The sequence below is a fragment of the Hemiscyllium ocellatum genome, chromosome 35 (genome assembly GCF_020745735.1).
Source record: "Hemiscyllium ocellatum isolate sHemOce1 chromosome 35, sHemOce1.pat.X.cur, whole genome shotgun sequence".
In the NCBI taxonomy this organism is placed as follows: domain Eukaryota; kingdom Metazoa; phylum Chordata; class Chondrichthyes; order Orectolobiformes; family Hemiscylliidae; genus Hemiscyllium; species Hemiscyllium ocellatum.
Window position 1 is genome coordinate 13,800,219 of NC_083435.1, and position 23,309 is coordinate 13,823,527.

The 23,309-nt window shown below is 43.7% G+C and overlaps 1 protein-coding gene across 3 annotated transcripts; it reads right to left on the reverse strand.

Moving 5' to 3' along the window:
• Window positions 1-1,423: 1,423 nt before the first annotated feature.
• On the reverse strand, window positions 1,424-22,410 carry LOC132832667 (uncharacterized). 3 transcript variants are annotated; one of them, XM_060850749.1, is made up of 7 exons: window positions 21,572-21,717; window positions 19,286-19,606; window positions 18,445-18,567; window positions 16,630-16,648; window positions 13,854-13,888; window positions 7,355-7,389; window positions 1,424-2,416 (listed from the first exon to the last, which is right to left on the reverse strand). In XM_060850749.1, exons 1-7 carry the CDS (start codon window positions 21,630-21,632, stop codon window positions 2,288-2,290), a joined length of 723 nt encoding a protein of 240 aa, XP_060706732.1. In that variant the 5' UTR covers window positions 21,633-21,717; the 3' UTR covers window positions 1,424-2,287. The 3 variants fall into 3 exon arrangements, with proteins under 3 accessions (XP_060706732.1, XP_060706734.1, XP_060706733.1); XM_060850751.1 differs by lacking the exons at window positions 19,286-19,606; window positions 21,572-21,717 and adding an exon at window positions 22,371-22,410; XM_060850750.1 differs by lacking the exon at window positions 19,286-19,606.
• Window positions 22,411-23,309: the final 899 nt, after the last annotated feature.

Sequence of the window (23,309 nt, forward strand, 5' to 3'; positions counted from 1 at the left end):
AATAACGTCTGCACAGAACTGCATGCAATGATCGTCCTGCTTTTCCTGTGATTCCTGCTCGATTCCCCTTGGAGAAATGTTTAGTACATAAATGGCATTCGATCCAGACCGAGCACTCCCAGGAACCATCCTAGCCCCACATCCTCAACCACCCAACCCCACCCCCAGCCCGGGAACGAGCCGGAAGTTTCACAACATTGTATAGAGGCTGAGATGAACATAGCGCCTCTGACGGTTCGCCTCTGACCATGCGCCTCGCTAAAGCACTGGACAATAGCAACAGCCTGTCAGAGTTTCCGTTGATCAGCGCTGGCGTCCGAGCTGTCAAAGATTGTGCAAACACCCGGCGTGGCTGCAACAACAGCGGGAAAGCTCTGCAAAGAAGCAAACCAGGAGAGCCAGTGCGGAAATTTGAGCGGCGGTCATCCACACCCCCACCCCCGCCAAAACATACACATTCATTTCTCTGCACCCACACACCATTCAATACGCGTGAGTTTCCATGCGGGTGACTGTTTCTGCAACTGCTCGGCATGATAACAGAGAATTCAGTTAAAAAGTGTGTTTGTGTACTTTACTCAATTTGCACTAATTAATCATTGCCGCTAGCAAACGGTTTTGAAACAGTAATCTTGCCGTTTCTTACACCGTCATTTTGCGTTCAGTGCAGATTTCAGCCAAATATCCTGGTGATTTTCTAAAAAGCAAGGTAGAGAAGGATATGAAAATAAAATGAACAGAAGCAGGTACAGTATTACCTTGTCAGTGGCCTTGTAAATCAGATACCGGTATAATGCTACAAGGGATGAAATCCCATTGTAGTGTCTAGTGCAATTTAAATTCCATTTAAAAATCTGCGATTGACTGCTTAAACTACACAAACCCATCCAGTTGCAAGGGAAATATGTCACCCTCATCTGATCCGCCCCAAATGCGAATCTAAAACACACAATTCACTTTCAACTTGTCTCGGGAATAGCCCCAAAAAAACCAATTCAGTTCAAGCCCAGTGAGGGGCGTCGGTATCTTATTGGAGGTGCTAGGGGCAGAAGCACGTGCGGGACCCCAGCCAAGACCCAATCCCCTATTTCTGTAGAGGTAATACACGAGGAAGAACTTTGCAGTTTAACATGCACAATATGTTCCTGTGTCTTACATCGCCATGCACTGAAAGACAAGGACTGCGTTCAGCAATGCTGGGCTCTGGGAGGCTTAATAAGTTCATCACGAAATGTCAGCTTTCTGCTCTTTAAAGATTGTGTCAATAAATAAGCCAAACATCTTGATCAGATACCGTGAGACGATTCGCACCAAAGCATAAACTGTTGGGACATAGAAGTGCTAACTGCTTTCGTTTCACACCACAAGGTGTTTTGCTCAACTTTGCATTTGTAGGTGCGAAAACAAAAAAACTTCTGCAAAATTCAACAATCAATACATACTTTATTACACAAACTCCCACTCGTTAACTCCCAATTGATTTGGCAGAACGCCTGAGGTAGTTGGACATGACATGAGGTGAGGTGACCAGGACATTCCCCCCCGCCCAGTCATCCCAGCTGACTCCCGGCCTGACTTATGAAAGGAGGACTCCAGTTGATACTTGGTCAAGTGATCTCCCACGAGAGTTGAGGGGTGGGGTTGGATCTGTTAGCTGGGAACTCCGGGCTGGCTCAATTTCAACTGGCTTAAAAGAGGTCGGATAGGACTGACTCTTACCCCTTGCCTCTCCACCCGCAGTGCAGGAAGCGGGGCGTGGGTGACTCGCTGAAAACAGCAGCGGACTGAAGGATCAGTGGAGACTCAACCAGCCAAGATCCCAGGTAACTTGACCCGAATACGCCCGTGGATGGAATCGGTTCTGAAGGACTGATTTCCGCTGAAGGCAATGGGGGGTGATAGTGACTGGAGTGCAGACAAATGTGAACTCGGGGTGATGTGTGGAGGAGGAGGTTAGGGGGCAGGGGAGCAGGGAGTCCGTGTACCCAGCCAATTATTCATAGTGTCCCAAACGTACTCATTTCCACTTATAACCACTTCACTGTCCAACATCTTCATCCCTCGGTGCAAATCATGAATTCTAAAATGGCGACTAATAGGGTTTGGAGGGCTGTAATCTTGGCATGATTATCTATTCATTTTTGACGTGACAGGAATCAAGCAAAATATTAAAACAACACAGAAAAAAGGAAATCGTCTCTAGCCTTCGGGAAAGACTGTGGCGTGGCTGAGGATCCTAAATAATGTATGTTTGAGCAGTAGTTGTACATTTCCTCTGTTGTTGAGGTTAGGTCTGTCTGCCATGGTTTGGCTCAACATGGATGTAGTCCGCATTCTCCATCTTGTAGTGCCCTTTGGGTTTTCTTTTCTTTCTCTTCTCCTCTTGACCAGAGCTCGAAGTTTTTCCCTCTCGGTGCTTTGAAAACAACGGTCACAATGGTGAGATCGGTTTTTCCCAAGCCACCCAGCTGAAGGACAACTACAGATGAGCGAGAAAACGCTAGCCATGACAAGTGAACAAAGTTTTTTTTAAAATCACACAACACCAGGTTATAGTCCGACACGTTTAATTGGAAGCACACTCGCTTTCGGAGCAACGCTCCTTCATCAGGTGATTTTAGATTACATTACAGTGTGGAAACGGGCCCTTCGGCACAGCAAGTCCACACCGACCTGCAACCCACCCATACCCCTACACCTACCCCTTACCCAACACTAGGGGCAATTTAGCATGGTCAATTCACCTGACCTGCACATCTTTGTGACTGTGCAGACACGGGAAGAATGTGCAAACAATCGCCTGAAGTGGGAGTTGTACCCGGGTCTCTGGCGCTGTGAGGCAGCAGTGCTAACCACTGTGCTACCGTGCCGCCCATAAGACTTTTGGACTATAACCTGGTGTTGTGTGATTTTTAACTTTGTACACCCCAGTCCAACACCGGTATCTCCAAATCATGACAGTGAAGCCCACATCCCACGAATGAGATTGTGGCTGAATTTTCAAACCACTTTCCTGCCTTTTTCACCATTCTCCCCAATTTATTCGACAAGAGGGAGGAATAGCCAGAAAACCCCACTGTAGTTTCAACACAACGTTTTTTTTCTCTTAAGATGATATTAAACTTCACAGAGGGGCCGATCTGGAAGGATATGACGTAGAAGGACAGAGACTGCATCTCCAATGTCCACCAGACAAAACTATGAATGAATGCCTCAGATCAGATATTTTTAAAATATCAAATGTGTGAAGGTCTAATCGAGACTGGAGGATTCACCCAGCTTGAGCTGGAGGGAGCATATTGAAAGACAATTCTCGGAATAAATTTTCCAGGAAGGCAATGAAAACGAACATAAACAAATTTTTAGGAGCAAAAAAATGCTGTTGGACTGATTTCAGAAGTACTGAATGTCTATTTAAGACTCAAGATAATATCTAGCCATTTGTGGGATTTTTGGTTGTATTAAAAAGTAAAGGGGGACATTCTGTTCTGTAATTTAAAGGATAAGTTAACTGCAAAAAACGTCAATGTTTCATTTAGCTTGTTGAAATCAAAATTTGAAGACTTGAAATCCTGTGGTTTTCCTTTAAGTTGCTCACTGGGATGTTGTTTTACTTTGCACGGTGGCTCAGTATTTAGCACTGCTGACTCACAGAACTAGGGATTCAGGCTCGATTTTGGCGTCAGGTGACTGTCTGTGTGGAGATTACACATTCTCCCCATGGGTTTCCTATGCATGGTCCGGTTTCTTCCTACTGTCCAAAGATATGCTCAATTGTCTAGAGTGTCCAGGGATGCGTAGATTAGGTGCATTAGTCATGGAGAATATAGGGTTATGGGGATTGGATAGGGTGGTAGGTCTGCATGGGATGTTCTTTGGAAGGCTGGTATTGGCCGAATGGCCTCCTTTTGCACAGTAGGGATTCTAGCTGGAATGAAAGCTATTAAGTTTTTGGAGAGGATATATGAGGAAATGGCATCAGGATTTCAGATAGATAGGATAGCCATTTTATTTACTTAAAGTAGAACATTTGAAGGAACGGGCAGATGGAGTTTAACTCAGATAAATGCGAGCTGTTGTATTTTGTGAAAGTAAATCTTAGCAGGACTAATACACTGAATGGTAAGGTCCTAGGGAGTGTTGCTGAACAAAGAAACCTTGGAGTGCAGGTTCATAGCTCCTTGAAAGTGGAGTTGCAGGTAGATAGGATAGTGAAGAAGGCGTTTGGTATGCTTTCTTGTATTGGTCAGAGTATTGAGTACAGGAGTTGGGAGGTCATGTTGCGGCTGTACAGGACATTGGTTAGGCCACTGTTGGAATATTGTGTGCAATTCTGGTCTCCTTCCTATCGGAAAGATGTTGTGAAACTTGAAAATGTTCAGACAATATTTACAAAGATGTTGCCAGGGTTGGAGGATGTGAGCTATAAGGAGAGGCTGAACAGGCTGAGGCTGTTTTCCCTGGAATGTCGGAGGCTGAGGGGTGACCTTAGAGAGGTTTACAAAATTATGAGGGGCATGGATATGATAAATAGACAAAGTCTTTTCCCTGGGGCTGGGGAGTCCAGAAGTAGAGGGCATAGGTTTAGGGTGAGAGGGGAAAGTTGTAAAAGAAACCTAAGGGGCAACCTTTTCACATAGAGGGTGGTACATGTGTGGAATGAGTTGCCAGAGGAAGTGGTGGAGGCTGGTACAATTGCAACATTTAAGAGGCATTTGGATGGGTATCTGAATAGGAAGGGTTTGGAGGGATATGGGCCGGGTGCTGGCAGGTGGGACTAGATTGGGTTGGGATATCTGATCGGCATGAATGGGTTGGACTGAAGGGTCTGTTTCCATGCTGCACATCTCTATGACTCTATGATTCTATCATCAAACTATCCAAAATATTTTGATAAAGTAAATTTAAAGAAATTGTTTCACAAGGCTTGAAAGATGTCAATCAAAGGAAACAGGGTTTTAGATGCTGTGTCATATGATCGAAAGTGAATAATTAATAATCTTGTCCTAAAAATACTTTAGGGATGAGTGAAGACAATATGGTACCATTTACATGAGATTTGAATGTAAGATATTTCAATATAAGACAAGGGTGCTAAATTTGACTAAAGAAAGTTATTAAGGCATGAAGCACAAAATATGTGCAGGCCAAGTGAATTGGTCATGCGAAATTGCCCATAGTGATAGATGCATTAGTCAGAGGGAAATGGGACTGGGTGGTTACTCTTTGGAGGTCGGTGTGGACTTGTTGAGCCAAAGGGCCTGTTTCCACACTGTAGGGAATCTAATCTAATCTTTAAAAAAAGGTGCTGAAGCAAATTGAGTAATTATATGCAAAGGCATAACTGTACATAGCAAAGGATAGTGTTTAAAGAAATTAGCGCGAGTTACGACAATTATACATTTCTTCAAGATGGAAAAATGCAAAAAGGATCCGTCAAACATGATCAACAAAGGAACTTCTGGATTGTATAAGATTAAAAACAAAAGCCTCTTACGTTGTCAGAAATAACAATAAATCTGAGGATTGGAAGCTTTTTTAGAGGTCCGAGAAACTGACATGGAAAGGGAAGATAAAATATGAATGCAATCTAACAACTACAAAAAAAAGTGAAATAGTTTCTATAGATACTGGATCCTTACAGACAGTCAGGAGAAATGACAAAGAAGCTTTGTGATGATTACTTTGTGTCTGTTTTCACTGAAGAACATTAAAGAAATCTCCTCGTACTAAAGGTCCAAATGGCTATGGAGAATGAAGGGCTAAAAGAAATTAGCATTAGTAAGAAGATTGTACTGGAGAAATTAATAGGCCTGGAAGCTGATGAATCTCCAAAACCTACCAGAGTGTCAGTGGTAGTAGTTTTAGAGATGGTGATAATCAGTGCGTTAATGATTATCTTCCAAAATTATACAGATTTGGCAAAACTTTCTGCAGTTTCGAAGATTCCTGAAGTATCAAGTGTGCCCGCTTTAGAAGGAGTCAGAGAGAAAGCAAGGAACTAAGGCCTGTTAACCTCATATCAATAGTAGAGAAAGAGCTTGAATCAATTAGAAAGAATGTCATATATAGATACTTGGATAATAATGATCTGATCGGGTATAGCATGAAATGCAAGTAAGAAAATCACGTTTAATGAAATTGTTCGAGATGTTTGAAATATTATTTTTAAAAATAATAAAAAGGAGCCAATGAAGAAGATCTACTTAGATTTTCAGAAGCCTTTTGATAGTCATTTGAATTTCAGAAGATTTTTGATTTGTCCTGCACAGCCTTAATAATGTGTTATCAGATAGATATCAGAGATTAGGAATACATAGGTAATTCACACATTGGCAGAAGTGTATCACAACAATTGGGCCCCAGCTGTTCACAATATTTATCAATTATATTGAGTTGGGACCAACTGGAATATTTCCAAATTTGCAAATGATACAACACTAAGTGTAACTGTGTGTTGTGAAGTAGATGTAAAGCATTTGCAGGCTTGGTGAAGAGGCGAGAACATGGCAATTTTAGCACTTTGATAGGAGGAACCAATGTTCTTAAAAGAAGAAGAGCTTAGAAAGTATAAGTGCACAAAGAGATCATAATATACTTGGGATAAATTACTGAAGGCAAGCACATTAGTGCAGCAATCTATTAAGAAGGTTATTGGAATGTCTCCCTCATGGCAAAAAGGTTTGAGTACAGGAGTAGTGAAATCTTGCTTCAATTCTATGGGAGCTTGGTTAGACTTCACCTGGAGTATTGTCTGCAGTTTTAGTCTCTTCTTCTCAGAAAGGTATTATTGCTGTAGAGGGAGTGCAACAAGGATTCACAAGGCTTGTTCCTGGGGTTGTGGGACTGTTATATGAGGACAGATTGAGCAAACTGGCCTGTATTCTCTAGTGTTTAAATAATGAGAAGTGATTTCATGAAATCTGGATTGATAGCCAAATCTGATAGATAGACGATACTCAAACAGATAGACAATACAGATGCAGGAAAGATATTTCCTATGGTTGTAGAATCTAGAATAAGAGGATATTATGAATAAAGAAGAAGAATGTAAATGAGGTCCAAAATGATGAGATTTGTTTCTGACTCAGAGAGCTGTCAATCTTTGGGACTCACTATGACAGGGGAGCTATGAAAGCTCGGTCATTGTGGATGTTTATGGTAGAGGTTCATGGGTTTCTCATTACCGGTTGTTTTGTAGGGTTAAGGGGGTGGGTGGGTAAAAGGCATTGAAGTTTTTGAATGGCCATGATCATATGGAATGGCAGGGCAGATTCAGGCTGAATGGCCAACTTCTGTTGTAATGCACCCATTACATTTTAAAGATAGAATGTTCCAAAAGGATCCTACTTACAGCGTGCTTCCCTTTCTTATTTGATGGGGCAGACTCTATTGGAAAGAAGTAACAATGGGTTAGCAAATTTACATATGAAATGCAGAAAGTCACAAATATAACAGCCCATCCATATCTTTACCCAACCTAATCTGGGAACTTGTATGGCTAAATTCTTCAGCCTTCAAATAAAATTCATTAATTACTACATCTTTCATATTTGCAAAGTATGTACTTAGAACAATGTTCATTATTGGTCTTTTGAAAGTGTCATGCTATTTACTGTCAAGTAGCACAGTGTAATCATAACCTACTAACTGACATTGTTGCAAACAGAAATAGGAAACAAAATCTATATCGATTTGTATACATTATCATACATGTGAACTCAAATGTGGGATTGCTTAAAATTGATCCAGAATTTTCTGCAAATTGAAGTTTATTTTGGGGTGTGGATAACATTAGGACATAGTGTACCTGTAAGGCATCTAATTTTCTCTGCATAGTTTTCGGTTAATGAAATGTAAATTTACAATGACTAAAACTGGGAAAATGCAAAGATAAGAGTATTTCTCCACTGCAACTAACACAATGATACTTTTTTTCTAGCACAACTCCTCTTTGGCTCCATTTTAAACGAATAATTATTCTGCCGCTTTCAGATGTTGCTGAGCATTTTCAGCATTGTTAATTTTTTTAGCAATGTGAGAACACAAAATAGTCATACTTCCCCTCAAGTCTTATATGTCATGTCATCTGATCCCAAATTCTTTTACCTCCTTGGTTTGGTAGCACTTAACATCCTCCCTACCAAAAGAAAAAAAAAACAGCACCAATCCTTGTGGTACTCCACTGGTCACAGCCCTCCAATCTGAAAAACAACCCTCCGCCACCATCCTCTCCTTCTACCTTTGAGTCAGTTCTGTATCCAAATGGCAAGTTCCCCCTGTATTCCATGAAATCTAACCTTGCTAATCAGTCTCCCATGGGGAACCTTGCCGAACATCTTACTGAAGTCCATATAGATCACATCTACTGCTCTGCCCTCATCAACCCTCTTTGTTACTTCTTCAAAAAACTCAATCAAGTTTGTGAGACATGATTCCCCACACACAAGCCATGTTAACTATCCCTATTCAGTCATTGCCTTTCCAAATACATGTACATCCTGTCCCTCAGGATTCCCTCCAACAACATGCCCCCCCCCCCCCCCCCGCCACTGAGGTCCGGCTCCCAGTCTACATTTCCCTGGCTTGTCTTTACCTTCTTAAACAGTGGCACCACGTTTGCCAACCTCCAGTCTTCCAGCATCTCACCCGTGACTATTGATGGTACAAATATTTCAGCAAAAGGCCCAGCAATCACTTCTCTAGCTTCCCACAGAGTTCTCGGGTACACCTGGTCGGGTCCTGGGGATTTACCAGCTTTTAACCATTTCAAGACATCCAGCACTTCCTCCTCTGTAATCTGGAGATTATGCAAGATGTTACCATCTATTTCCCTATAGCATATATCTTCCATATCCTTTTCCACAGTAAATACTGATGCAAAATATTCATTTATTATCTCCCCCATTGTTTGCAGCTCCACACAAAGGCCGCCTTGCTGATCTTTGAGGGGCCCTATTCTCTCCCTAGTTACCTTTTTGTCCTTAATATATTTGTGAAAGCCTTTTGGATTCTCCTTAATTCTATTTGCCAAAGCTATCTCATGTCCCCTTTTTGCCCTCCTGATTTCCCTCTTAAGTATACCCCTACTTCCTTTATAGTCTTCTAAGGATTCACTCGATGTATCCTGTCTATACCTTACATATGCTTGCTTCTTTTTCTTAACCAAACTCTCAATTTCTTTAGTCATCCAGCATTCACTAAACCTACCAGCCTTCCCTTTCACCCTGACAGGAATATACTTTCTCTGGATTCTTGTTATCTCATTTCTGAAGGCTTCCCATTTTCCAGCCATCCCTTTACCTGCGATCATCTGCCTCCAATCAGCTTTCGAAAGTTCTTGCCTAATACCGTCAAAATTGACTTTTCTCCAATATAGAACTTCAACTTTTAGATCTGGTCTATCCTTTTCCATCACTATTTTAAAATGAATAGAATTATGATCTCAAAGTGCTCCCCACTGACACCTCAGTCACTTGCTCTGCCTCATTTCCCAAGAGTAGGTCAAGTTTTGCACTTCTCTGGTAGGTGTATCCACATATTGAATCAGAAAATTGTCTTGTGCAAACTTAAGAAATTCCTCTCCATCTAAACCTTTAAAACCATGGCAGTCCCAGTCGATGTTTGGAAAGATAAAATCCCCTACTGTAACTACCCTATTATTCTTACCGAGATCTCCTTACAAGTTTGTTTCTCAATTTCCCTCTGACTATTATGGGGTCTATAATACAATCCCAATAAGATGATCATCCCTTCCTTATTTCTCAGTTCCACCCAAATAACTTCTCTGGATGTATTTCTGGGAATATCCTCCCTCAGCATAGCTGTAATGCTATCCATTTTCAAAATGCCACTCCCCCTCCTCTCTTGCCTCCCTTTCTATCCTTTCCGTAGTATTTGTATCCCAGAACATTAAGCTACCAGTCCTCCACATTCCTGAGCCATGTTTCTGTAATTGCTATGATATCCCAGTCCCATGTTCCTAACCATGCCCTGAGTTCATCTGCCTTCCCTGTCAGGCCCCTTGCATTGAAATAAATGCATTTTAATTTATTAGTCCTACCTTGTCCCTGCCTGCCCTGACTGTTTGACTCACTTCTGTTCTCAACTGTACCAGTCTCAGATTTATCTCTTTCCTCACTATCTCCCTGGGTCCCACACTCCCTTCCCCCACCATACTAGTTTAAATCCTCCTGAGGAACTCTAGCAAATCTCCCAGTCAGTATATTAGTCCCCTTCCAATTTAGGTGCAATCCATCATTCTTGTACAGGTCACTTCTACCCCAAAAGAGATTCCAATGATCCAAAAATGTGAATCCTTCTCCTCTACACCAGCTCCTCAGCCATGCATTCATCTGCTCTATCCACCTATTCCTGCCCTCACTAGCTCGTAGCACTGGGAGTAATCCAGATAATACTGCCCTTGAGGAACTCCTTTTTAAATTTCTGCATAACTCTCTGTAATCTCCCTTCAGAGTCTCAACCTTTTCCCTTCCTATGTCGTTGGTTCCAATATGGACAATGACCTCCTGCTGGTACCTCTCCCCTGTGAGAACATTCTGCACCCTCTCTGAGACATGCTTGATCCTGGCACCAGGGAAATAACATACCAATCTGCTTTTTCTCTGCTGGCCACAGAATCATCTGTCTCTACCTCGGACTACAGAATCCATAGCACAACTGATCTCTTGGAAGCTGACATGCCCCTCGATCCATTAGAGCCAGTCTCAATACCAGAAGCTTGGCTGTTCGTGCTACATTCCCCTGAGAATCCATCACCCCCTACATTTTCCAAAACAGCATACCTGTTTGAAATGGGTTTATCCACAAAAGACTCCTGCCCTAGTTGCCTACCTCTCTTACCCTTCCTGGAGTTAACCGATCTATGTGACTGTATCTGAGACTTTCCCCCTTCCTTTAACTGCAATCCATCACATACTGTTGCTGTTGCAAATTCATCATCCCTTCTAACTGTCTCTCCAACCGATCCATTCAATCTGATAAGATTTGCTTCCAACAGATATAATCCACAGTAACCCTTAAACTCTCTTCAAACTCCCACATTTGGCAAGAAGATTATATCATTGCCAAGGCCATTTTTGCTCCTTCACAATCTACAGACCCAGAAAATAACACCGTCTTATTCCTCTGCAAAACACTGCACCAGGTTAAATTAATAGTTATGCTTATATTTTAAGTTTAGTCAAGAGATTTATCTCCAAATACATATAATCAAGAAAGAACCCACTGTACTCACTACTGCAGCATTTCTATTGGACACACTTAAAACAACAATTAACTTATCTGATTCTTTGTTGTGAACTTTGCCCAAACAGTTTTCTCCAAGATTAGTTGTGAAATTCACTGTTTGTTAATTTTCCTAGATGCACTCCGATGTCCAGCGATACATGAATTCAAAAACAGCAAAGGCAGTAACTGTGCAGGATCTCTCCCTCTCTCCTGCACTATCCTCACCATGTGCTTCCTTTGTCTGCTCTTCTCTCTTCTAAAACTGCTGTTGTTTTGACTTTTTTGACAAAGTTCCAAAACAATGCAACAGCATATAAAGCAGTAATTGCTGCTCCTGGAATTCGAAGAAATCACCTCCAGCACCTAAAATACCTCAAAAACGGAGCAGCCAGAAATTTTTCCCGTCCTCCATCTTCAGCAGATTCTGGATACAATTCCTTTGTCAATAATGTGAGTAATCTGATAACTTGCACGGCTAAATTCTTCAGCCTTCAAATAAAATTCATTAATTACTACATATTTCATGTTTGCAAAGTATGTAGTTAGAACAATGTTCATTACTGGATTAGTGGTGCTGGAAGAGCACAGCAGTTCAGGCAGCATCCATGGGGCAGCAAAATCGATGTTTCGGGCAAAAGCCCTTCATCAGCCTTTTCCTGATGAAGGGCTTTTGCCCAAAATTTCAATTTCGCTGCACTTTGGATGCTGCCTGAATTGTTGTACTCTTCCAGCACCACTAATCCAGAATCTGGTTTCCAGCATCTGCAGTCATTGTTTTTACCAATGTTCATTACTGGTCTTTTGAAAATGTGATGTTATTTACTGTCAAGAAGCACATTGTAAGGATTATTTTCTTAATCATAACATACTAACTGATGTTGTCGCAAACAGAAATAGCGAACAGAATCTATATCGATATGTACACATTATGTGGGACTGCTTAAGATTGATCCTGAATGTTCTGCAAATTGACTTCTTTTGGGGGGGGGTGTGGAATTAGGACATAGTGTATCTGTGGGGCATCTAATTTTCTCTGCATAGACTTTAGTGAATGAAATGTAAATTTACAATGACTAAAAATGGGGAAATGCAAAGATAACAGTATTTCTTCACTGCATCTAACACACCAATAATTTGTTTTCGAGTATAACCCCTCGGTGGCTTCATTTTAGAAGAATAATTATTCTGCCACTTTCAGATGCTGCTGTGCATTTTCAATATTACTATTTTTTTTCTCAATGTGGGAACACAAAATGGCCGTACTGCCCATCACGCCTGACATGTCATATCATCTGTTCCCAAATTCATTTATCTCCTTGATTTGGTAGCACTTAACATCCTCCCTACCAAAAAAAACCCAATCCTTGTTTGAGTTTATATATTCAGTCTCTTTCTGAGATATTAAAATTGAGTCTGCTCTGACAGCACTTTTGTACTGTACATTCCAGGTCATACAATTAGCTACAGTTCAACAAAAATCTCTTCATCGCATCCTCAGTCATTTGTCTGAGATTTGTGTCTTCTAGCTGCCGGCAGATGTGAGAAGTGTAACATCCTCTTGTTCATACAAGGACTGGAAAGTTTGAGCTAAAGGGAGAGGTTGAATACACTGGGCGATATTTCCCTGGAGTATGAAATGCTGAAGGATGGTCTCATAGAGGTTTATAAAGTCATGAGGGGCATGGATATGGTGAGTAGTCAACCTCTTTTTTTTCCCAGTGTAAGGGAGTCCAAAATTAGAGGGCATAGGTTTAAAGTGAGAGGAGGAAGATTTAAAAGGGCAATGTTTTCACACACAGGATGGTGAGTGTATGGAGTGAGCTGCCAGAGGAGGTGGTAGAAGCTCATACAATGACAACATTTAAAAGGCATCTGGATGGGCACATGAATAGACAGGGTTTAGAAGGATATGGCCAAATGCTGGCAATGGAACTAGATTAATTTAGGATATCTGGTCAGCATGGATGAGTTGGGTTGAAGGGTTTGTTTCTGCCTGTATAACTCAGTGATTCGATGCCCTTCCTACCGGTGAGGTCCCTATCCTTTCTTTACTGAATCAGTTGACTGAAATAGTGTATCTGGCCTGAATTTTAAAACATATATCTAGAGAAGATCAGTCAGCATTCAGATTCTGAATGGAATTCTTTTGTAAACAATGTGAGCAAATATCAAATGTGTATTAGGGTGGATGCAGTGAGGGTGTTGGGAAGAGGGGAAGGAATATAAATATATTGATATCAACAGGGTTAAAAGGGAAACTAAGGAGAAACTTGATACATCTCAAGAGGAAGAGTGCAATATTTACAAAAATGACAGAAGTGGATCAATACGATTGTTGGTGCCTAACTAAACTTGGAAGTTATTGTAACAGATGTAACAGCTAAACAAAGAAAAATTCCAATCCTGTAATGCTGAGAGCGTGTTCAAGAGAAAGGTTCATGTCTGAGTGAACTTAGCCTTGACAAAGTCAAGGACAGGTCGCTTACGTATCTAAGAAGGTAAAATGCTCTGAAATAGTGAGCAAGAGTGGGCCAAAGGGAGGTTTCATTCAAGTCGATTTGTAATCTGACAAGTTTCCCTCCTGCAAGTTAGAAATCAGTTACCTGTTGACTTTTCGGTGATGTATGCAACAAACTGCCTGTGGGAGATGAAAACACATGATTAACAAAATGTATTTGTCAATGGAATACGTTTACAATAGACAATAGACAATAGGTGCAGGAGTAGGCCATTCTGCCCTTTGAGCCTGCACCACCATTCAATATGATCATGGCTGATCATCCTTAATCAGTATCCTGTTCCTGCCTTACCTTCATAACCCTTGATTCCACAATCCTTGAGAGCTCTATCCAACTCTTTCTTAAATGAATCCAGAGACTGGGGCTCCACTGCCCTCTGGGGCAGAGCATTCCACACAGCCACCACTCTCTGGGTGAAGAAGTTTCTCCTCATCTCTGTCCTAAAAGGTCTACCCCATATTTTTAAGCTGTGTCCTCTGGTTCGGCACTCACCCATCAGTAGAAACATGCTTCCTGCCTCCAGTGTGTCCAATCCTTTAATAATCTTATGTCTCAATCAGATCCCCTCTCAGTCTTCTAAACTCAAGGGTATACAAGCCCAGTCACTCCAGTCTTTCAGTGTAAGGTAATCCCACCATTCCAGGAATTGACTTTGTGAACCTATGCTGCACTCCCTCAATAGCCAGAATGTCTTTCCTCAAATTTGGATACCAGAACTGCACACAGTACTCCAGGTGTGGTCTCACCGGGGTCCTGTACAGCTGCAGAAGAACCTCTTTGCTTCTATACTCAATCCCTCTTGTTATGAAGGCCAGCATGCTATTAGCCTTCTTCACTACCTGCTGTACCTGCATGCTTGCCTTCATTGACTGGTGTACAAGAACACCCAGATCTCTGTACTGCCCCTTTACCTAAATTGATTCCATTTAGGTAGTAATCTGCCTTCCTGTTCTTGCCACCAAAGTGGATAACCATACATTTATCCATATTAAACTGCATCTGCCATGCATCTGACCACTCACCTAACCTGTCCAGGTCACCCTGTAATCTCCTAACATCCTCATCACATTTCACCCTGCCACCCAGCTTGGTATCATCAGCAAATTTGCTAATGTTACTAATACCATCTTCTATATCATTAACATATATTGTAGAAAGATTCGGTCCCAGTACTGATTCCTGCGGTACCCCACTGGTCACTGCCTGCCATTCCGAAATGGAGTCATTTATCACTACTCTTTGTTTCCTATCAGCCAACCAACTTTCAATCCAAGTTAATACTTTGCCCCCAATACCATGTGCCCTAATTTTGCTCACTAACCTCCTATGTGGGACTTTAAAAAAAGCTTTCTGAAAGTCCAGGTACACTTCATCTACTGGATCTCCCTCGTCCATCTTCAGGGTTACATCCTCAAAACATTCCAGATGATTAGTCAAGCATGATTTCCCCTTCATAAATCCATGCTGACTCTGACCTATCCTGTTACTACTATCCAGATGTGTCGTAATTTCATCCTTTATAATAGACTCCAGCATCTTTCCCACCACTGAGGTCAGACTAACTGGTCTATAATTTCCTGCTTTCTCTCTCCAACCTTTCTTAAAAAGTGGTACAAAATTAGCCACCCTCCAATCCGCAGGAACTGATCCCAAATCTATCAAACTCTGGAAAATAATCACCAACGCATCCATGATTTCTCGAGCCACTCCTTCAGTACCCTGGGTTGTAGACCATCAGGTCCCGGGGACTTATCAGCCTTCAGACCTAACAGTCTCTCCAACACCAATTCCTGGCAAATATAAATTCCCTTCAGTTCAGGTCCTCCAGCCACTGTTATCTTGGAGATTTGCATGTGTCTTCCCCAGTGAACACAGATCTGAAGTACCAATTCAATTCTTCTGCCATTTCTTTGCTCCCCATAATATATTCCCCTGTTTCTATCTTCAAGGGCCCAATTTTAGTCTTAACCATTTTTTTGCCTTTCACATATCTAAAATAACTTTTACTATCCACCTTTATATTATTGGCCAGTTTACCTTCATACCTCACTTTTTTCTCTGCGTATTTCCTTCTTAGTAATCCTCTGTTCTTTAAAAGCTTCCCAGTCCTCCATTTTCCCACTTATCTTTGGTATGTCATACTTTTTCTCTCTTAACTTTATATGTTTCTTAACTTCCCTCATCAGCCACGGCCACCCATGCCTCCTCCTAGGATCTTTCTTCCTTTTTGGAATGAACTGATCCTGCAACTTCTGCATTATACACCGAAATATCCGCCATTGTTCTTCCACTGTCATCCCTGCTAGGGCATTGCACCATTGAACTTTGGCCAGCTCCTCCCTCATAGCTCCATAGTTCCCTTTATTCAATAGAAATATTGCCACTTCTGATTGTACCCTCTCGCTCTCAAATTGCAGATTGAAGCCTACCTACATGTTGAAATCCCCCATAACAACTGTTGTAACATCTTTGGACAGGCCAATTTCAGCTCCTGATTTAACTTACATCCGACATCCAGACTACTGTTTGGGGGCCTGTAGATAACTCCCAAGAGGGTCTTTTTACCCTTAGTGTTTCTCAGCTCTATCCACACTGACTCTACACCCACTCAAATAACAATCAGTTACCTTCCCGACCGGCTTTGCGCTCTGCCTTCACTTCCGCCCAGCTCCCGCCGCTCTCTGATGCGAAAAGACCTTTGGCGTCGAGGTAAGTTCTTAAATAACAATCACTTGCCTTCCCGTTGTTACATCTCATTGCAAGTCAGAATCAGGGCCACAGAGACCGAGAGGAATGGTTCACTTACTGATCAGAGAGAAAACAGAGGACTCGCGCAGACTAAACTAGTATATGAACTCACCTCTGAAGAGCAATGCAAGCTGCAAAGAAATAAAAAGAGAATCACAACCAGGTTCAATGTGAATATAGGATGAGTATTTGAATGGCAGTGTCAATGCTCGGCGTGTATACCTATAACTTCCTGTTGGAAATGTAACTCCCAATAGACATGAACGCGTGATAGCAGCAAGATTGTTATTGTACTCCTCCTCATACATAGCTCGCTCCAATTCCATGGTTCCTCCCAATTCACAACAATAAGCATTAAACGCCATGACAGTGATTCAAATTTATTTCACTTTTGCAGCTACTGCGTAAAATGGTCACTATCAGACCGTATCTCTCACACACGATCGGCGTTGATTGTACTTTATACGCTGTACGCATTGGCCTCTGGTGGCACAATGGTAGTATCCCTAATTCTGAGCTAGAAGACAGGCGTTCGAATCCCACTTGCTCCATTCGTGCCTTATAACGCGTTTGAGTAGCGTGGTATGCTACTCCCACACTGATGGCTAAATATGCTATATGGCCCACTTTTAAGAGTCCTCGTTGCACCGGTGATAATGTCCCTGTTCAAGACCCACCTGCGCTTTTCCAAACTCGCTATACCCGTGCGACCATTTAGTGTTAGAAGATTGCTGTTCATTGTACAATCCGAGGAGCTCAAAGATTGAGGAAATTGTAGTGAAGGGTCTAAAGGCTGGGGTATATGAACAGCAGAAGAGCAACTTTTGCAACAAGAGAAATTGAATCCACCAGTACATTGATCTTGGAAATTACGGACTGGATTTCTACGCGGTCATGGGACGGTCTGGTTTCAGCATTACCGATTTCAAAAACAAAAGGTGAAAATGTGGCACGCCGGCTCAAAGCACAAGATTTCACAGCAATAACCGATTAAATGGTTTCAGCAAAAATATGGTGGCATCTTCCTGTCTGGAAAGTAACTTCAAGAGCGCATGAAAAAGCAGTTAAATCAATTTTTGATTTGCAGATGACGGTGCTGGATTGGGGTGAACAACGTTTAAAAATTACACAACGTCAGGTTATAGGATAGCAGGTTTAGATTAGATTACTCACAGTGTGGAAACAGGCCCTTCGGCCCAACAAGTCCACACCGACCCGCCGAAGTGCAACCCACTCATACCCCTACATTTACCCCTTACCTAACACTACGGGCAATTTAGCTTGGCCAATTCACCTGACCCGCACATCTTTGGACTGTGGGAGGAAACCGGAGCACCCGGAGGAAACCCACGCAGACACGGGGAGAACGTGCAAACTCCACACAGTCTGACGGGTCTCAGAACCCGGGTCTCAGGCGCTGTGAGGCAGCAGTGCTAACCACTGTGCCACCGTGCCGCCCACGAAAGCACTAGCTTTCGGACCGCTGCTCCTTCATCAGGTGGTTGTGACCTAGCGAAAGGCAGTGCTTCCAAATAAACCTGTTGGACTATAACCTGGTGTTAGGTGATTTTAAACTTAAATCAATTTGTAGCAGTAAAAATAATGTTCTGAACAGATTGACCAGAAATTATCTATGCTTCTGACGATAAAGATTTTTTTTAAACTCCCCTCGGCATGTGTGTGTGTGTTACTGGCAAAGCAACGTTTATTGCCCATACCCAGTTGACTTTGGAGACGGGATAACGGTCTATCGACGTGAACCGCTCCTGTTAGATGTGATCACCTACTTTTGCGGTGGTCTGGGAGGGCGTGCAGAAAGTTTCCTCTGGAAAGTGCAAGGATATAACAGCAGGCGGGTATTTGAAGTTTCTGTAGGACCGGGGGTCATGCCTAGTCCAAACAATAGTAAGTGGAGTAAATGAAATACCTTTATTTCGTTGCCTGAGCTTCACAGACACTGCAATGAGTGCAATGCCAAGCACCGACAGCACTGCTGCGGCCGCCCCGATATGTATGATATTGGGGGAGCATTGTTGTTCTTGTGAAGCACCTGCAATGGTCATGGGAACAAAGGTTAGACAAGCGTCCTCAGCAAATGGCTGCCAATTCTTTCCGAGAACTTGCCGTTTCACGTTCAGCAATGGCGATCTCAACATTGGACTTTCTTAACGCCTTGACGCCGATTTCCTCTAACAGTCGCGGACGCACACTCAACGACAAACGCTCTCACAGCCCCTTTCTCCCAGGCTGCGTGCTCATCATCACAAAGTCACATACACGAACTCACAGAGACACACCAGACGCATAGTTGAAAATCGCACAACACCGGGTTATAGTCCAACGGGTTTATTTGATAGCACTAGCTTTTGCATCGATGCTCCTTCATCAGGTAGTTGACAACCTCCTGATGAAGGAGCAGCGCTCCGAAAGCTAACGCTTCCAAATAAACGTGATTGTCTATAACCTGGTGTTGTGTGATTTTCAACTTTGTCCACCCCAGTCCAACACCATCTCCTCCAAATCACATATACATAGACGTTGACACAGAGACGTACGCTATCATGCATACACGCTCAAATACACACGATCCCAGAGTTAGGCAGATTCAGTTCTCCTGAGGACACTGAGGTGTATGTGCGTCTGTTTGGGAACGAATATGTGTGTGACACACAGACACACACACACACACACACACACACATCCAGACATAGACGCACACAAATAGACAGTAACACACTCGAGCGCTCAAAGTTGTACAAAATTCTTACGCCTCACGATAAGACTTGCTCCTGCGCCCTTAAACTGTCTGTTGAGTTGCTCCACGATGCAATAATACGTCCCAGAATCGCATACTGAGAGGTTGCTGATCCGCACAGAAATAAACAGCTCATTGTTAGAATATTCACTGGTTTCAGTTACTCTCTGGTGGTACTTTGTGATGACTTGGTGTATTTTTAGATCATCTTTCAACCATTTGTAAGATTTGGCTCCGGGGTGATCAAAGGTACAATTCAGTGTCGCGGTCTGACCTTCCACAAACTCGGCTGAAAGAGGCGACTGCCGTACCTCTTCGTTACTTGAGTAAACTGCTATTAGGAATAAAACTTTGCTTCAGCCATCGGTCGTTTCGTTTTTGTGCTTGGGTCACCCACTCCTCACCCCTCAACCCAACCTCCGCCACCAACCCCCCACCCCCCCCCTCCCCCACCCCCCAACCCATCCCTCATGTATTAGCTAACAGCTGGATTTGGGGTTACTGAACGCGTCTCTTCCTGTCCTTATCTTCGCCTTAGCTTCGTCCCCCGATTCAAAAGGGCCACCTCCCCTTCTCCCATCCATTTCACCCACCCACATCCACCCACCCCCGACCCATGCCCACAACCCAGCCCTTTGCACAGTGCAGGAACAAAACCAGAAGTTGTTGGATAGAGCAGGGCCGGTCTGGCAGCATCTGTGGAGAGAAACCAGAGTTCTCGTTTCGGATCCCTTGACCCTGCCTCAAGAACAGCGCCACAAACCGCATTCAGAAGGTCGTCAGCCGCTCCCTCCAGCGAGGTGTCACCACCAGGCACATATTCCCCTCCACTCTTTTTGCCCGCCATCCGCAGGGACACTCAGATCCACTCTTCCATCATTCCCAAGACCTCCTCCACCCACCCCACTGCAAGTTCCCCTACAACCGCCGAACCTGCCCATTTATAGTACCTCCACCCCCCCCCCCCCTCAGTATCCAAAGGCCCAAACAGACCTTCCAGGTGAAGTAGTGCTTTACCTGCACTTCACTCAATCTCGTTGACTGCACTCGCTGCTCACAATGTGGTCTCCTCTTCCCTGGGGCAACGAAGCGAAGACTGGGTGACCGCAACGCAAAACCTAAGTTCTTCCCACAAAAAAAACAATTCCCTAAACTTCCAGTCGCCTGCTACTTTAACACGTGGCTCTGTTCCCTGGCCAAGGTCTCTGCCTCAGGCTTCCTGCAGCGCAAGCCGTAAGAACAGCACCTCATTTTCCACTTGGAAATCCTGCAGCCATCCGGACTCAATATCGAGTTCAATAGCTTTTGGATCTGAACTCCCCCCATGTCTACCCCACACACCGGGCTTGTGATCACATAGCACCCCTCAAACTTATAAGTGTATGTGTGGAGGGGGGGCAGGGGGTGTTATGAGTGTCTGTGAGAGAGTGTGTATATGTGTGTGAGTGTAAACGGGTGTAGCTCTGTGACAGGGCGCGTGTGGGTATGTTAAGTGTGAGCGTATGAGAGAAGGTCTGCGTGAGTGTGTGTGTGCGTGTGTGTCCGTCTGTGTGTGTGTGTGTCCGTCTGTGTGTGTGTGTCCGTCTGTGTGTGCGTCCGTCTATGTGTGTCCGTCTGTGTGTGCCCATCTGTGTGTGTCTGTCTGCCTGTGTGTCCGTCTGTGTGTGAGTCCGTCTGTGTGTGTGTGTCCGCCTGTGTGTCCGTCTGTCTGTGTGTGCATGTTCGACTGTGTGTGCGTCCGTCTGTGTGTGTCCGTCTGTGTGTGCCCATCTGTGAGTGTGTCCGTCTGTGTGTATGTCCATCTGTGTGTGTGTGTGTGTGTGTGTATGTAGACAGTGCAATGATCTCAACCAGTACCTTGGATTCATTACACACTACGTGAACCCATTGCACTACACACATGCCGTCAGACACTACCTAGTGTTGGCCACTAACTGTCTCCAGTAACAGCTATTCACCTTCCTAACCAGATCGTCAGCAACTCCTTTGTCTCTCCAAATGTTCTTCCCTTTTGAAACATAAGCAGTCCTGAGGAAAAGTCGACTGTGATGTTTCTGCACAGATGCCGCCAGACCTGCTGAGTTGTGTGAGCAACGTTTGTTTTGGTGCCTTTGGAATCTCGGTTTCAAGAGTTCCCGAGGTGGTTGGAGACCCTGAACACGGATGGGGGTGCGTTTGGAACTCCGTAAATCATCCAACAACACCCCCATCCCCGTCATTTCCCACCGACCCCATTCCCCTCCTCCCACTCACTCCCCAATCCTCCTCAGGAATGCACGGGGGGACATTGAAATCTTACCTGTGGTCAAGAAGAAAGACATAAGGACCAAGGCAGGGACAGATCGCGAATTCATGGTCATTTCCCCACAGCGGCGAGCTGCTCTGGTGAGGGTGTAGGCTGATCGCCCGACTCAATGTTTGCTTGACCGGCCTGAGCTCGCAACATCACCGTATTAGGCAGCTTGGGCTCGCGCCAAGTTTAGGAGGGCCGGAAGTGAGGACGGAAGTTACCCAGCTCACACAGGGTCATGGGTGCAAGGTTGGAAACGTTATTGCTATCAGGTCTTCTGCATTTTTTTTAATTATTATTTTGCTAACTCGCCTTCTTCCCAGTTCCCGTGAAGAACCTTTGAGATGGACTAACCATGTCACAGTTGACCAGGGTCACCTTTTGTGCACATGGTGCTCAAAGCGACTGCTTTGTACAATCTATGTTGCCTTGTATTCTGGTGTTATGCTTCAGCGCACGGGAACGCAAGCCCGAGGAGCAGGTGGAGGCCGTTCGGCCCCTCGAGTCTGCTCCATCATTCAATCAGATCACGCTTGCTCTTGTTGTGATCTCAATTTGAACTTCCTGCCTCCGCCACCACAACCCTAGACGCCTTACCTGCCCCCCTCCAAAAAAAACTTGCCTGAGTCAGTTTAGAATGCATTTTGAAGAACCAACCTCCTCTGCCTCCCGCCTAAGAATGTTCAGTCATCACCGCTCCCCTCCCCAGTGAGAGGTAAAGTGTCTTATCTCTACATCTCCGCCTCTGTTACCTTCTCGTCCACTATATCTGCGTCTCTGTGTGATCATTTGTGTTGACCCAACTCACCTTCCCGCCTCGCAGCGTATGCCATCACTTAGCACGCTGCATCTCTAATATTGAATGTGGATTGCTGCTATGGGAGCCCTAGTTCCTGGGCTCTCATCGTGATAATTAAAAAGCACCACATCCCCTGAACCTACTTTATATACCGTGATAGTTACATGGTTAAAAATACGGAATAAATTCGTCAAACGTAATTTCCCTCCCATCAAACCATTTCCTAAATTGTCAGTTGTCACTTCTTGAATCACGGATTACAGTAGTGCTCCTAATGGCCGGTGCCAGGTTCCGGGTCTGCACTTCCCCCTGTTTTCTGTCTCGGTCCTATCTTAAGGACAAAGTTAAAAATCACACAACACCAAGTTATAGGCCAACAGGTTTATTGAGAATCACTAGCTTTCGGAGCGCTGTCCCTTCACCAGGTGGTCGTGGAGCAGAAATATAAGACACAGAATTTATTGCAAAAGATTACATGGTCAAGCAACTGAAATGCTATATTGAACAAGCCGAGATTGTTGTTAAGTCTTTCATCTTTTAGAATGGGTTTCACGTTTCGGTTCACTTCAATGTTTAATTTCAGTTGCATGACACTGTAATCTTTTGCTATAAGTTCTGTGTCTTATGGTCCTGTTCCACAACTACCTGATGAAGGAGCAGCGCTCCGAAAGCTAGTGCTTCCAAATAAACCCGTTGGACTATAACCCGGTGTTGTGTGATTTCTCACTTTGTCCACCCCAGTCCAGCGCCTCATGGCAATCTTGAGGAAGTGGAGGAAGAGGCTTAATAACACGCAGCTCTGGAGTGTGGGAGGCTAAAGGATAACCATCGAGAGGTTAATAAAATCTTGAAGGGCATAAGTAGGGTGAATAACTAAGATCTTTTCGCAGGGTAGGGAAAACTTAAGGGCGTGCGATTAAGATGAGAGGGGAATGATTTAAAAGGGGC